This window comes from Rhamphochromis longiceps, linkage group LG11 (assembly GCF_057381845.1).
Source record: "Rhamphochromis longiceps isolate RC_006_pf linkage group LG11, R_longiceps_female_GT1.1, whole genome shotgun sequence".
NCBI lineage: Eukaryota > Metazoa > Chordata > Actinopteri > Cichliformes > Cichlidae > Rhamphochromis > Rhamphochromis longiceps.
Window position 1 is genome coordinate 26,227,292 of NC_140567.1, and position 15,408 is coordinate 26,242,699.

Sequence of the window (15,408 nt, forward strand, 5' to 3'; positions counted from 1 at the left end):
GCGCGTAATGGAGGAAATGAGTGTGCCGACTAGAAAAATCAACCGAGCGTGACCGAAGAGAAAACAGATGACGGTTCCAATGCGGGAGAGATTGTCGAACGGAAGAGCCATAGAAGTTCCGTAGTGTGAAGGTATTTCGGCTATTTCAAGTCTGACAAAAAACAGAGTAGCGTGCACTGTAAATTGCACGCTACTCGGCACGAAAGCAAGTCTGGAAATACAATAAACTGGTGCATGCGTCACACTGCGCCACGTTATTGTTTCGGTGAAATGAATTTCTACAATACTGTTACTGTTAATTCTACTCTGCAGTGTTTAAATGCTTACATATACACACAGTTACTGTCCGTCCACACATACGACTCGGGTCTGCTTCTATGCCCCAGCTTTGTTTACTTTTTCCCACCGAGGCTTCTAGACTTCTGATTGGCCAACATTTCTGCACGGTTAGGAATCTAGCGCCACCTGCTGCTTTGGCATGTTCATAGCAGCGTTTTCCTTCATTTCTGCCTTTATGTGTGGACGGGATTATTTTTTAAAACGAAAACGGAAAATCTCCGTTTTCAAAAACACCCGTGTACGTGTGGACGTAGCCTCAGTCTCTGACTGGAAGCGCTAATTCGTCATTCGGCTTTTGTCAGACTAAAGTAACTGTTAAAACTGTTTGAAAAGCTAAGCTATACAACAAGGAGAGATTGAGAATTTCCTTTTAGTTCTCAGTTTATTTGATACTGACAAAAGTTAGTTTTGTCTGTTCTTCTGTAAAACAAACTAAGATTTATTTTTAGAATTAATATTTTGTTTCTAAGTGGAATTGACAATTTAGTCTGTTTCGTTTGTTCTATTTTGAAACTTAAACGCTTTAGCGGCTGCCTTTTGTGTAGTTTGCAATATTTGCCTTTATTTATCTGAAAAAGTCTCATGTTCCTTAAGTACATCTACCCTGTTGAACTTATTATGGGAAATAAATATTTAAATAAAAACAAGCTGCTGATTATTTCACATTTTACTTGTGAGCAACGGCACATTTAAATCTTACAAATATAGTTATTTGGCTTATATCGTGATAGATATCATTATCGCCTGAAATGAAAAAAACATATCGTGATATGAAAAAATCTCATATCGCCCAGCTCTAGGTTAAAGGAAAGAAAAATAAATAGATTACAAGGATGTGTCCAAAAATGAACAGTCATCGAAAAATGAATATAAATGACCCCGTCAGAGTTAAAGTCATCTAATAGCCTGAGGGAATTCAGGATTTTAAGTACCTGAGAGAAACTTCCTGAACTCAAACTCCTCTGTCTTGTATCTGGAGATGGTAGTCCTTGTTATGCTTTGCTTGGTGAGCTCAGCATACCTATTTCTGCAGCTTCTGGTTAGAGTGTCCCTCGAGTACGCAGATCACCAGAGCAGGATTGCTGCTGCTGGCTTTACAGTTCAGGGCGAAGTCTCAGTCAGTCTGCATGACTGTAGTTGTGTCAGTCTGGCCAGTTGCAGCTCACAAACTAAACGTGCATGTAATCAAGCTCTATGAAGGATATAAAAAACAATAAATATGAAAGTGAGTCACTCTATATACTCTGTCAGCTCTCCCAACTAAAGTCAGGTTGGGATTTAAGCATTAGTAAATTTATGTATTTATTTGTGATTTATATATTTAATTACCAACAGCAATCCTTTTTTAAGTTACATTTTTGATCAACTTCCTTGTCCCTCTGTTTGAAGGTTGAGCCCATCTCTGACATAGACTCCGAGGAAGAGGTGGAGGTGACTGACATTAGCGATGAAGACCCAGATGAAAGAGATGAAGAGTTTGAGCTCTTCGCCCCTCGCCACCCGAGAGCATCCGACCACCACCACCTTCCTAATGGCTCAGCCCGGGCCCAGCAACAACCCCACACCGACGAGGACTTAGAAGAAGATGTGTTCAAAGCCCCCGCTCCTCCTCCACCCGGCCTGATGCCTTTCTTCACCTCGCAGCACACGCACTCCGGCGTACATCGCATGCTGCCCGTCATCAAGAGCGAACCCGCCGAGCCCGGGGAGAGCAGCACACCCCCATCTCAGCCACCCGTGGCGGGGGCTCCCCAGACGAAGTGCATTCCTCTCAAGCTGCGCTTCAAGAGGCGCTGGAGCGAGGACCAGCGCATGGAGGCCTCGCAGGAGGAGTCAGATGATAAAAAAGTACGACCGGAGGAAGAGAGGGAGCGAGAGAGGCAAAGTAACGGACAGATGGAGATGGAGGAGGATGGGACGGGCAGCGGAGGCGGGGACAGTCCTCCTATGCTGGCGTATGAAGGCTCTTTAGCAGCACCCCTGGCCTTGCACAGGAGGGTGACTGCCGAGCTGCACCGCGCCACTGCACAGCTGTCTCTGGAGAATAAAGACTGCTGATGAGAGCCTCAGTCCAAACACTACTGCTCCAGCAGGGCAGGAGGTGGTGCAGGAGTATGTAAATGGTTCCTCTGTAATTCCCTCTCCTCACACTGACAAACTAGAATCAAGAAACCTCCACTGACCCGAGAGCACACGTCAACATACACATGAAAGTAACGCCCCAAAGACAGCCCGACACCTTCTCATCTCAGGGTGCCAAATATGGCCATTTTGTCAGCCGCTGGTGTCACAGACGGATGCGCGTGAGGTCTCTTTTGGTGTCCGTGATGCAATGTTTATGTTTATTCTTAGTCATTGTATAACACCAAGACAGTGTAAACCAGGGGTAGGGGAACGCCAGGCCTCAAGGGTCGGTGTCCTGCAGGTTTTAGATGTGTCCTTGATCCAACACAGCTGACTTAAATGGCTAAATTACCTCCTCAACATGTCTTGAAGTTCTCCAGCCGCCTGGTAATGAACTAATCATTTGACTCAGGTGTGTTGACCCAGGGTGATATCTAAAACCTGTAGGACACTGACCCAAGAGGCCTGGAGTTCTCTACCCCTGGTGTAAACAGTGCATACAGAGTTCCTGGTAGTGACTGAACGGGTTTAGACAGCCTGCGTCTCAGAAAAAGATGCACTGCCCTCCAAAAACAAGAAAAATAAAAACCAAATCATTCACATTTGCAACCCTCAAAAATATCTTTGAACACCATTTGTTTGAAAACTAAAAGCAGAAAACAAATTTTTTTATTCGTGTCAGCATTATTCCAACAACAGCGACGCATCTTTACTGCTGCAGTGAGAATAGAAATACCGCTTAAATCGTGTTTGCTCTCTTGCTTTGAAAATCACCTTTGTACACAGTCTTGAAATGACTTTGAGTTTGGTTTTTTTTGGTTTTTTCTGCCGGCGAAAGCGAGCCTGGTGGTGGGGGAAAGTACAAGATACTCTGCGTGCTGACCCGTTTGGTTGCTCTGTGTTTCATTTTTACTCGCGGTTGAGGTTTAGGCACCAAGAGTACTTGCAGAAAAGGGTTAGGCACCAATACCAAACGACACTTCACGCATATCTCTGCAATGCAAGCAGCTTTAATTGTGGGGAGACAGAGAAAAAAAGGCCACTATTTGACGCCCTGGACTGCCCAACTCTTGCCTCTTTTTGTGTCAGACCTAAAGCCAGACCATTTATCTGGATCAGGGCTCTTCTGGGACGCAGCCGTGTGCAGGAGGGACTCACTCAGACGCCACACCAGGCACAGCGATGGTATGACTGACCTGGAATCATCAAGTTCACCTCCTAACAGATGCCCTGCCCCTGTAGCACAACCCCCCCCCCCCCCCCCCCCCCCCCCATCAGTAGGATCAGCAGCCAGTCAGCACCTTCCTCAGGGGACACACACATATGCACACACGCACACTCCCCAATGACGATCCAGGATGATGATGATGATGATGATGTGCACACCCATGCCACTTTTTCCTACAAACTGACGGGACTTTAAGTGCCTGTATCTAAAACCATGGGGGGGAAGAGTGTGAGGGGAGGAGGGAGGGCTACTCAGAGTGATCACTCTGTGAACATGTTTGTTGGATCAAAAGGAAAAAGTCTCTAAAACTGATACAGGTGGGAGGGGGTGGGGGCGGTGGGGTGCTGGGTGTTGTCTGACTGACTCTTAAAACTGGCCCACTCCACTCAGGGAAGCCTATTGCTGTACGTTTATTGGATTCACGCACACAAACACACACACACAAAAAAAAAAGCAACAAAAAAAAAGAAAGGCCAACAGTGAATGGGACTCAGTGACTACGGACACCAAAATCTGTTCACTGCCACACACACAAACTTTTTTTGACTCTTCTCTGAGAGCTTCTGACTTTCACATAACCTTCTGTCTCTCTGCTGTCCTGCCCTTCTTTCTCTTGTGGACCACCTGTGGAAATATCACAACTCTGCTCACAGACACAAGTTCAGCCCAGGGAGATGTGAGGAGGGGAAAATGATGAAGAAGACTGCAGAAGAGGAGGAGGAGGAAGAAGGGTTTTTGCAGGGGTTCCAGCAAGCTGTTAACCAGCCTTCTTACCTCACCTAACATGGCTTGTACACTGAAAATTATTTCCCTCAGCAGCACAGAAACTTAGTTCACCAGCTAGAGCTCGTCTAACAATCATAGATAGTGTTAAACTAAACCAGCAAACACACACATTCGCACAGCACTGCCTTCAGCATGCTCCCTCTCCCTCGGACCAAACCTCCGGCTCTCTGTAGCGCATCACCCTCTTAGGTCCTGATGGCGTGTGAGGCTGGCGGGCCTGTTAGCTACGAGTGTGAGAGCTCGAGAGAGCAGGGAGCATCTCTCACACACACACACACACACACACACACACACACACACACACACACACACACACACACACACACACACACACACACACACACTCTGCCTCTCTATGCCTTGTTTTTATAGCATGTACAAAAGTGCAAACTGAACTCTAACAAACATACATACAGATTATATCTTTATATATTCTAAAGGAAATTATTAAACAAAAGTAAACTTTTAAAAAGCGTTTTGATGACGTGATTGATTCAGGATTTTTTTTTTCTGTGACATGGTATCATGGAGGGCAGACTGAAGATGCAGAGGGGGCGTGGGTCAGGGTTTTTTTTTTGTTTGTTTGTTTTTCTTGTACATTTGTTTCATAGATAAACAAGCCAGAGGAAAAACAGCGCAGGCCAGTCTATCACAAGAACACGAACGGCGAGAAAAAAGAAAAAAACCCATCAGGACTCGAGCAGACTGCTAATGAGTCAGATGTGTGGTTCACTCTGCTGTTCACTTTGTTTCTCGTAGCTTGCCCTTTCAGCTCGCAGCGTTCTGCTCTTTCCTGTCTGCAGTCCAGCTCGCCTCAGCAGGGTTCTCCCTGGTTTCAGCTCCCAGCCCCCCTCTGGCCCTGGGCCACCTCTGCAGGCTGCCTGGGAGTGTGTGAGGGTGTGTGAGCGGGTTATTCGTGGAGTAGTAATCCCGTCTCTTCTCTTAGATCAGTTAGGGCAATGCTCCAAAGTTCACAGCAGCTCGGGGATGGGGTTAATCAGTTGGACACCCTCTCCTCAAACTATGCATATTCTCACAGACACACACACATGAAACACATATATTTGTGACATGTTTCAGCATCCAGCCAGGCGTCCGATCGGGGGGTGGGGGTCTGTCTCCTGCCTGGCCAGCAACAAGACGGATCTATAGCGGTGAGCTGTGAGATAGATGGCCTGCAGGCGGTCTGTGTAGCCGGGCTGATCGAATTTCCTCCTCAGACCCCCGTGGTCTGGACGGGAGCATGTCACAGCCCGCACACACACTCACACACACACCCGCCAGGCCCTGTGTCTGTATCTGAACTGACAGCTGCCTTACTTCTACTACTTCTCATATCTCAGCAACAGAAAGACATCCGTCTCTCTTTCTTCTCTGCTCTCTCTCTCTTTCATTCGCGCTTCTCGCTGTTCATTTTTTTCCTCGCTCTGCTTCAGGCGCCGTCAGACTTCCTGCTAACGGCAGCGCGATCTGACTGTCGCGATATATAGCGGGGGCAAAGCGATTGATCGGAGTCTGGGTGAGACGCAGACTCTCCCTCATCCTGTTTCAGGTCTGCAGACAAACAGCACAAAGATTGCATTTCTCTATTTAGAAGAAGGAGAAAAGGTTTCTCGGTTTATTTTTCTGATGTTGTGATTGTTCTCATTGGGTTATTTACCTCTCCAGCTGGCATTATGATGATGATGATTAATATTATTATTGTTATTATTCCATGGCTCTGTTAGCTGTTGCTTTTTATGTTGTGTACATCACTTTGGATGATGTTGATCGACCCCAAACTCCATTCCCTGTTTTCAAACCTTCTAGCCTCCAACACCCCCCCCCCCCCCTTTTGCTGTCTTTAGTTTTTGCAGATGTAATATAACTAAAATGTCTAATATTTGATGCTGACAGAGAAATAACATCGGGTTTTGAGAGGGAGGGACAGTGGAGGATTATTTGGGGGGGGTTTATCCTTTTTTTTTGTCTTGTAATTTTAATTTTATAATGTTACTTTTTCTCTCTCTTGCTTGTATATTTTTTATCTTTTTTTTTTTTGAGGGGGGATGTTGTATCATTTTAAAAGACATGTATTGTTTTACCATGTAAAGGTCTATCTTTCAGTCTTTCACCCCCCCAAGCAATTACCTAACACTCAGATGGAGACAAGAGTTAATACCATGATGTAACATTGAATTTTTCCACTTCTTTCGTGTTTTTATGTTATTTTTTTCCCCAAACTTGTAATTAAGCTGTAATCAGGGTTAATTAAAACTGGTTAAAACCCAATATCAAACTCAAAGTGTTTGTTTATGTTTCTTCTTCTTCGTTCATTTTTATTAACGCCACATAATCCCCACAGTGGAGTTTTATTACCTGGTTATTTGTAAACAAAGAGATTAACCCGTCACTTTTTGTCTCATCCATAGTGAGCCACCAGTCATAAAGAAGGGATTTTTGTATTTCAGGATTACAGTTAATTATAATAAATGCAAAGTGTTTCTAAAACAGTAAAGACGCTGTTCTTTGGCCGTCAGGGGACCGAGATATTACCAAAAAGTATTCACTCGTCTGCCCTCACATGCATATGAACTTGACTGACATCCCATTCCTAATCCATATTGTTTAATTTGATGTCGACCCAACCTTTACAGCTAAAAGAGCTTCAGCTTTCCTGGAAAGGCTTTCCACAAAGTTTAGGTGCATTCTTCCAGAAGCACATTTGTGATGTCAGACACTGAGACGTGAAGTTCTGGCTCGCAGTCTGCGCTCTAATTCATCATGAAGGTGATCTGTCAGGCTGACGTCGGGACTTTGTGGAGGCCAGTCAAGTTCTTCCACACCAAATTTGCACATCCATGTCTTTATGAACCTTGCTTGGAACAGGAAGGGGCCAAGCTGTTCCCATAAAGTTGGGAACATGAAATTGTCCAAAATGTCTTGGTATACTGAAGCATTAAGAGTTTCCTTCACTGACACTAATGAGCCGAGCCTAACTCCTAAAAAACAACCCCACACCGTGATCCCTCCTCCGCCAAACCCTACACTTATAACAATGCAGTGCCGTTCCCCTGGCAACCATCCATCAGATTGCCAGATGGACAAGGGTGATTTACCCCTCCAGAGAACATGTCTCCACTCCTCTAGAGTCGGGTGGCAGCGTGCTTTACACCACTGCATGTGACACTTTGCATTGCGTTTGGTGATCTGAGGCTTGGATGCACCTGCTCGCCATGGAAACCTATTCCATGAAGCTGTCTCCACACTGTTCTTGAGCTAATCTGACAGTCACCTGAGGTTTTGAGCTCTGTAGCGATTGACTCTGCAGAAAGTCGGTGACCTCTGAGAACTATCAGCCTCAGCATCCGCTGACCCCACTGTGCTTTTACACGGCCTAACACTTTGTGGCAGACCAAGTAAAAAATAATTGGATGGCTGCATTTCAATCATGTCTAGATGGTTTAATTCTAAATCCACTGCGGTGGTGTCCAAATCCTTACGGAGCTAACTGTACATTCACACAAATTTCATACATGGGGTAAATTCACTCTCACATTCTTCTTTTAAAACAATGAATCTTCTTCATTGAATTTAACAGTTATAGAGGAAAAGTCCATCTTTGCCTTGACCTGGTCTCTGTTAGCTAAGTGGATGTAACAAACACACACACACGGCCGCTGTGCTGCAGAAGCTTCTCAGGTTAAACATTTAGCCGTCATTATGGAAGCACTTTGTCTGCGTGCTGCTGCCCATTCACCCACATAATGCTCTCGATCACCCGGGTACCTTTAACCATGATGTCAGCAGCTGCCTGGTCTTAAGCACACTTACGGGCAATTTTGTCTGTGGGGAGGAGGAAGACGAGGATAAGCTGTGGAAGTGATGGTGAGGAGTTGCTGCCCTTAAATGGCCTTCTTAGATTTTTAATGAGGTGGGCAATCAACAGCCCAAACACTTCCTAAACTTTAGTTTAAAAAAGCAAAAGAGAGTATAAAAGCCGTAAATTAGGTTACAGAACATGATTTTGTTGCACATTGGATGTTGTGGGTCAAAGCCTGAAGCTCGTTCCTGAAATCCACATTTAAATCTCTGCTGCAGACTATTTTGAAAGTCATTTTTATCTTTGGCATATTGTTTTTTTCATTAGGTGATCATGTGTTTTTCCTGATGAAAACCCAAACAACTCAGTTTTAACCTTAAATCTTTGTATTTCTTTGAAAGAATAAAATCCATGGGGAAGTTAAGAAGTGCCTTTATCCCCCAATAATCTCTCTAAATCTGGATCAGCACCTCTCCGATGTCAGCAGGGGGACGTTTATTTGAAGGCGTCCAACTTTTTTTGTATTTTGCAGCAAAGGAACTGAATGAACAGCTGAAAATGCAGCTTTTATTAAACCTAAAGGAGGTTAAAACCTTATTTTAATCTAATGTTATGAGTAATTATTGTGTCATGATCCCAGGTTTTTGTTGAGTTTTGGGTGTTTCTGGTGACCTGAGTGTTTCTTCGTCTGTCGTGTCACTCCAGGAATTTGATTCTATTCATCTGGACTTAAAGCTTTCATTGGACGAAATGTTTTGTCACTCAAACCAAGTTACTTCTTTAGTCTCTACTCCAACGTCCAGATCAACAGAATCAACTTTGTGGGATTTCCTCACCTGGATAAATGAGGATCCATTAAGACATAAATGTCTCCTGTTCACTTTTAAAAGCCAGCCTCTCATTTTTCTCCAGTGTGGCCGTCCTCACCTATTGATCACTGATTTCTCCCTCCTGTGTCTCATTGTTCAAACCTCATGCATTTCTCAAATCGTCTGGTTGCGCTTCCTTATTTTCCCACCTGTTCTCCCAGCTCTCCTCCTCCTTTTTTTCCTTCTCCATGCTTCAGTCGAGTTAATGGACTTTACTTTTAATTCCCCTGTTGGATTATAAGATTCTCCTGACAGTTTAGTCTTGTGCGTTCTTTGTTCAAATTTATTTTAGTCAATAAAGCTCCTTTTTGTACTAAGAAGTGCAACATCCGGAAACTTGTAGCATGTTGGGAGATATCCAGGACCGCAGTGGCTGTGATGCGATCCCCTCACAGCACAGATTGCAATATAGAGCTGAATGAACTGAAAAGAAGGAATTACAGAAACTCAACAACATTTTTATTTTTTGTTTTAGTAGGACTAAAACCTCAGAGACCTTCTGTTCCTTTGACTCTTATGGTGAAGATGCAGCCTACAGAGCAACGCGAGCCCTGAGAGTGAACAGAAACCTCTCGTTCTGCTGTGTGAGGGCTCTTATTAGAGCTGCTGTTGTTGTTGCACCAGTATCTTAAAAACTGTTTACACCTGTTGAATCGTGGGACTCTATAATTAAGTTCAATAAGGAAGATCAGTTCTCTTATACTCCTCTGCATGGGCTATTCTTGCCGCTCTATTTTCTTCATCACATCTGTTTTCCCACGCCGTCAGTCACGGCTCATGCACCGTACTTCTGTCCAACAGTCTACCTGCCTGCATTCTCTGAGGACCCATTCTTTAAATTTGTTGAGCTCATTCACAAAATTTTAATCAAGCATCATCCTCCACCAGCACCACCAGTGTTCAGACTATGGTGGGATCCCGTTGCCAGCACTAACCTCAATCTGCAGTTCTGCTCCATGATGTCACTTCTCCAGTTTCTTTGCAGATTTTTTTAATAAACGTCACCCTTGGTAATACAAGTATTTGGTTTGGACACCCTTTTGCCTTCAGAACTGCTTTATATCTCCATGGCATACCAAAACCAGACAACAGTTTTACAATCTTCTGCTGTCTGGTTTCGCTGATCCTGTGAGGATTGCAGCCTCAGCTTCTCGTACAGGAGGGGCACCCAGTGCTGCAGCAGACCATCTGCTTCCAGCTTCAACGTCCTGTCCATTCAGAGATGCTCTTCTGCAGCAGTCTGGGCATTCTCTTCTGAACTCTGATGTCAAGAAGTCATTTTGGTCCAGAAAACAGCTGCTCACAGGATGTTTGATCTTTTTCAGAGCAGTCTCTGTAAACATGGGTGATGGGGAAAAGCCCTCATTCTGTTTGAACTCAAGTAGGTCATCTTGGCCATGTCTACACATCTGCATACACTGAACTCTGAAATGTGATTGGCTGAGCAGATATTTGTGTGAACGTGCAGTTGAGGAGGCATACCTAATAAAGAGTCTGTGGCCATACATTTAGCGCTGATGTTCATGTGTGTCAGATAAATACTGCAAAAAGAAACCGCGCAAATGTCTTCTGATCTTTAGCTCGAGTGAAACGTTTCACAGCTTCTGGCTCTGAGTTATTCAGCGAACACAGACTTCGAGGAGGAAATCACTTCAGCTGAAGTGTTAATAGGATGTATTCAACCCGGGAGGGTGTGTCACATAGACGTTGCTTCACTTAAGGGTCATGAGCCGACTAAAAACAAGTGTTGCTTTAAAGGAGCAACTGCCACGCAAGCCTCACATAAGTATGTCAGTGTGTGACATGTGAGTTATGTAACCTTGGTGAGGGTCCCGGCAGGTGTGATTGTGCATGATCCCGGCCTCCATTGTCGACACACCAGCCATCCAGGTGCTCCATAGAGAGAGAGAGAACGAAAGAGAGAGACACCACAGGAACCAATGTGCTCGCTCACCTGTGCCACATCCCCCTGCCTTCGCTTCCTCTGAACGCCTGCTTTCGCGGAAACCTGTGCAGAGCCAGCTCCGTCCTCCGCATGTAACCGCAGCCCGTGCATTATGCACACGCTGCACAACAAGAAGCCTTTCTGAATGTGCACACGTGACCGTCGCATCCTCTGAGAGAGTTATGGTACGGTAACTAAACATACGAAGGCCTGCTAGTAAGTTCACCACATCCTCCACCGTACAGAGAAAAGCTGCACCGCACAGGAGTGAGGCACTTTCACAGTGACGATACACAGACATGTGTGAGCGCACATTGATGTGGTTTGTTTGAAGCTCTGGTGCTTCAATTTCCTTTTTCAGCTTCCTTTCCCGCCAGTACTTCTGTTTAACCTATTTGACCCCAAACGAGAAACCATTGTAAAGTTTCTCTTTGTGAGAGGAAAGAATGGACTTTGTAAAAAACAGACTTTAACCTTCACTTGTATTCGCCTCCAATACAGAGCAGCTCCACTGTGCTCTCTGTGTTTGGTCATTTCAGATTGAATGTCTCCCCCTGTTGTTGGGATACTTAAAATGCACATTATAAGAATTTCTGTTGATTTAATCCACGTTGTTTATTACTGTTGGTATATAACTATCAGGTGAACACATTCAAGAGATCAGTTTTTGCCTGGATTTGTCTGCTTTTTCTCTTTTCAGGCTTCTTTACCTTTCATAAATGATCTCAGTGAGCATGACACATCATTGTTATCCACTAAATCAACAAATATGCCTACATTTTTGATTATTTAAGCACACCTGTGATTCTTTTCTTTCTCAGCCATTCTGTTGTAGACTGTCTGCGGTGCTCGGGATCATCGTCCTTCTTGTTACGCCCCTCTTAAAACGTTATGTTGTGGCTTTTAAGACAGGTCGTCAGATGCTGTGTGACCAAATTGTGGCCAAGATTTAGCTGGTAAGAGAGATTTGACTCTAGAGTATTTGACATACAGAGGAGCTCATGGTCAACTTGGTGACAGCAAGGCGCCCAGGATCTGCGACTGCAAATCAAGCCCAGACCGCCACCCCTCCGCCGCCGTGCTTCACAGTTGGTATGAAGTGTTCGTGGTGATATGCAGTGTTTGACTTTATCCAAACGCGGCTTTGTACATTATGACCAAACATCTTCTCATCTGGACGTTGTTCCAGAAGTCTTGCGTTTTATGCAAATGCAACTTTGCAAACCTAAGCTGTTGTAACTCTTCCAAACAAGCCATACATTAACACTAATTTATTTTGTTTAATGCCCTATAAAGTACATTTCTTAATTGTTTGAGTTATGTGCAAACAAACAGACCGAATCAAACTAATCACATAACCTCTTTAATTGAGGTAACAAGATGGCAGTTAATGCTGAGATTGTTGTTGGCGTACTGAATGTGCACAGCTGGTCTCGTCTTCCTCACCTTTTCTCTAATGCAGGGAGGAATCTGTGTGTCCAAGGACACCTCTCCATGAGACTGCTGTCTTCAGCTCCGGGGCATGACGTGAGCCCTGAGTAACAGCTGAGCGGTGTAACGTTACCGTGAACAAGAATGCGGAGAGCACAAAGGCCTACTGTTCACCATACTGCAGCCCGTATGGATGCCGACCTTGTCAGACTTTAAAGACACTCTGATACGCTTTCTGTGTCTTTTGCAGCCACTTTGAGGGGTCATGGTGCAAATCGCTTCAGCATACAGTGGCCGTTTGAACTACTGCATTAACCTATACATAAGAGAGACTGTTATACGTTTCCTTTATCTCAAGCTGGTTTTATCTGTGGGTTTAATGCCACTGTGAACTGCCATGACCTCCCTAAATCCCTAACCTGACAGAGTCTGAGTGCACCGTTTATCAGATATTATTAGACATCGTGAGCTGCCTCCTTCTTTAAGCTACAGGAACAAACCTGCCCTCTCCTGACACTCGGCACACAAAAAGCATTGCCATCCCTTCAGTAACAGACTCCCTCCCTCGAGGCCCGAAGTGAAGGGTGCTCAAATTTGTTGTACAAATCTATTCAAAGACGCTGGGCCCCTTATGTAAGAATGCTTTAGCAAAACCAGGAACATTAGAAGAGAGAGAGAAACATGGATCTGAAGGAAATCTGGGAGATGCCTGCAGCAGCAAAGATCATGTTAGAGTAAAACATCCAGAGGGAGAAAATGTTTTTATATCCATGCAATAACCGAGAAACAGTTTGTGTGTTTGCTGATAGTTGTGGAGCTGCTTGAAAAGTTGCATTTGAATGTACCTGCTCTGTTTTTCCTCCTCTTTCTTTATAGCTAGCTGGATGCTGAAGTGTGCAACCGCAACTTTCCATCTGCATTATGAAGCATCACAGGGATGAGAAAAAAAAAACAATGTAATGAGGGTATGAGTGGCTGTGGGATGTCATTATTTTCTTATTATTGAGCAGGTTTCTCCATGCGGTCACTGTAGGACATGACAAATGAACTAATTTGACATTAATGGCCAGCACACTCGGCTCACTTTAACCCCTGAGTGTTAGTTATCTGCAGCAATATGAACAGTGCAAATAAACTATTAAAAGTGTCTAAATAACACTGTAAATCAATAGGAGAAACACAACGGTATGGCAATAAGACATTTATCTGTTATTGGAAAGCAGACTTGCACACAGTTTGATTTTCTCTGTGGTCACTTGTAGTTGCAGAAATGAACAAGTGGTGCTCGAGACAGATTTTATCAATACCAAGGACCAACCAATTAGTCTTGGTAGAACTCAACCAACAATGTTGCCGGAAGGACAAATAACGAAGAACAAGCATTATAAGAACAAGCTACGACTCGCCCATTTCTAACATGTCATCAGAAAGAAAGAGTAGTTAAAAAAAGGACATCATGACTGGAGGAACTGAAGGACCGCCAGCAATGAGTTGGTTGTACACCATTATAAGAATAAGAAGAACTCTGGCCGTACTTATCAATTCACACAGGATCAATCTTCCAGTTTAATGTTTATCCACCAAGTTGCTATGGTCCAGGAACAAACCCTAACTAATAATAACAGCCTTAAACCATATTTTTGACAGAATTTTGGCTAACATAATTATATGAAATTTTCTCCCGGTCCTCCAAATACTTAATGTGATATTTTTATATGTGGACCCCCCCTTTCATCAAAGTTGTCTTTTTCAGTTGTCTTCCTGACTTTAGTGAATCATTCACATTAATTATTTGACGTGGAAACTTGTCTGCATGAATTTATGTTATGGTGTGGCTACTGTTCACAATATTAGCCTTCTCAGGTTAGCATGTTAATTGCTAACATGCAAGAAAGCACCTAAAACAAAATGGAGCTTAGAGGACAGGCAAGTCAGCAGTTCCCCAGGTAGGTGCGAACCAGAGTGGGCAGCATCAATTTAAGAAAGTAAGTAAAGGGCCACACATTGAATTAAAACATGTTTGCAGGTTAATTTGAAAAAAGAAATCCACCTAGCTGCTTTATCAGCATCTAAATTAGCTTACATCCTGCCTTTAGCTGACATTTTAGCTAAATGTATCAGCTAAATGCTAATTTTTGGGGGGTCATGACAGTGCTAGAGGAAAGTTAACTGACTGTTAAGTTAATGAAAAAGTTGCAGGTCATCAATCAAGTTTATTAAAGTTAACTAAAAACGAAATTAAAAAGTGAAACTATGTGTGTACAAGAGAGTTTGGCTGTATGGAAGCTCATTTCTGCCACTGAAAATAATATTTTGAAATGTTTTAAATATTTTTTTTAAATAATAAAATATATATCCAGGGGCACTGGAGCCTATCCCAGCTGTCATAGGGTGAGAGGCCGGGCACACCCTGGACAGGTGGCCAGTCTGTAGCAGGGCCATAATAATATATATATACATTTTTAATTGCTATAATTGAAAATTCAGTCCATAAATAAGTTGTTTGGCGATAATAACCCAAAATTTCTACTTAGCTCTTCCCAGCTGATTTGTTTTGATGTGTTTTTAGTGGTGGAGACCATCTTCCATGCTTTTGTGTTAGGTGAATTTATTAAAGATGTATGAAAATCTTTCCTCATTGATGTAGCACTAAGTGATTTACTGTGGGTCAGACTGTGTTTTCAGCTAACCTGACAGCATCTATACTTTTAAATGTTTTTCAGACAATGAACTTCTGTAAGACTGCCGTAGCCCTAATAAACCCACACAATTAAAATTACCAGTCTAAACCTAGCTTAGCTAAATGGATTGGTTCTAATATAGCACTCTTCTACTTGAGCACTCAAAGCACTTTATGCTATGAGCCTCATTTACACTCGTACAA

The 15,408-nt window shown here is 43.6% G+C and overlaps 1 protein-coding gene across 1 annotated transcript in view; it reads left to right on the forward strand.

Moving 5' to 3' along the window:
* Positions 1 to 6,761, forward strand: part of erfl3 (Ets2 repressor factor like 3) — a 72,720-nt gene extending 65,959 nt beyond the window's left edge. The window contains exon 5 of the mRNA XM_085423344.1: positions 1,729 to 6,761. Coding sequence (XP_085279470.1) covers positions 1,729 to 2,397 — 669 coding nt within the window. The 3' untranslated portion in view covers positions 2,398 to 6,761. The remainder of the gene's footprint in view (positions 1 to 1,728) is intronic.
* The last annotated feature ends 8,647 nt before the right edge of the window (positions 6,762 to 15,408 follow it).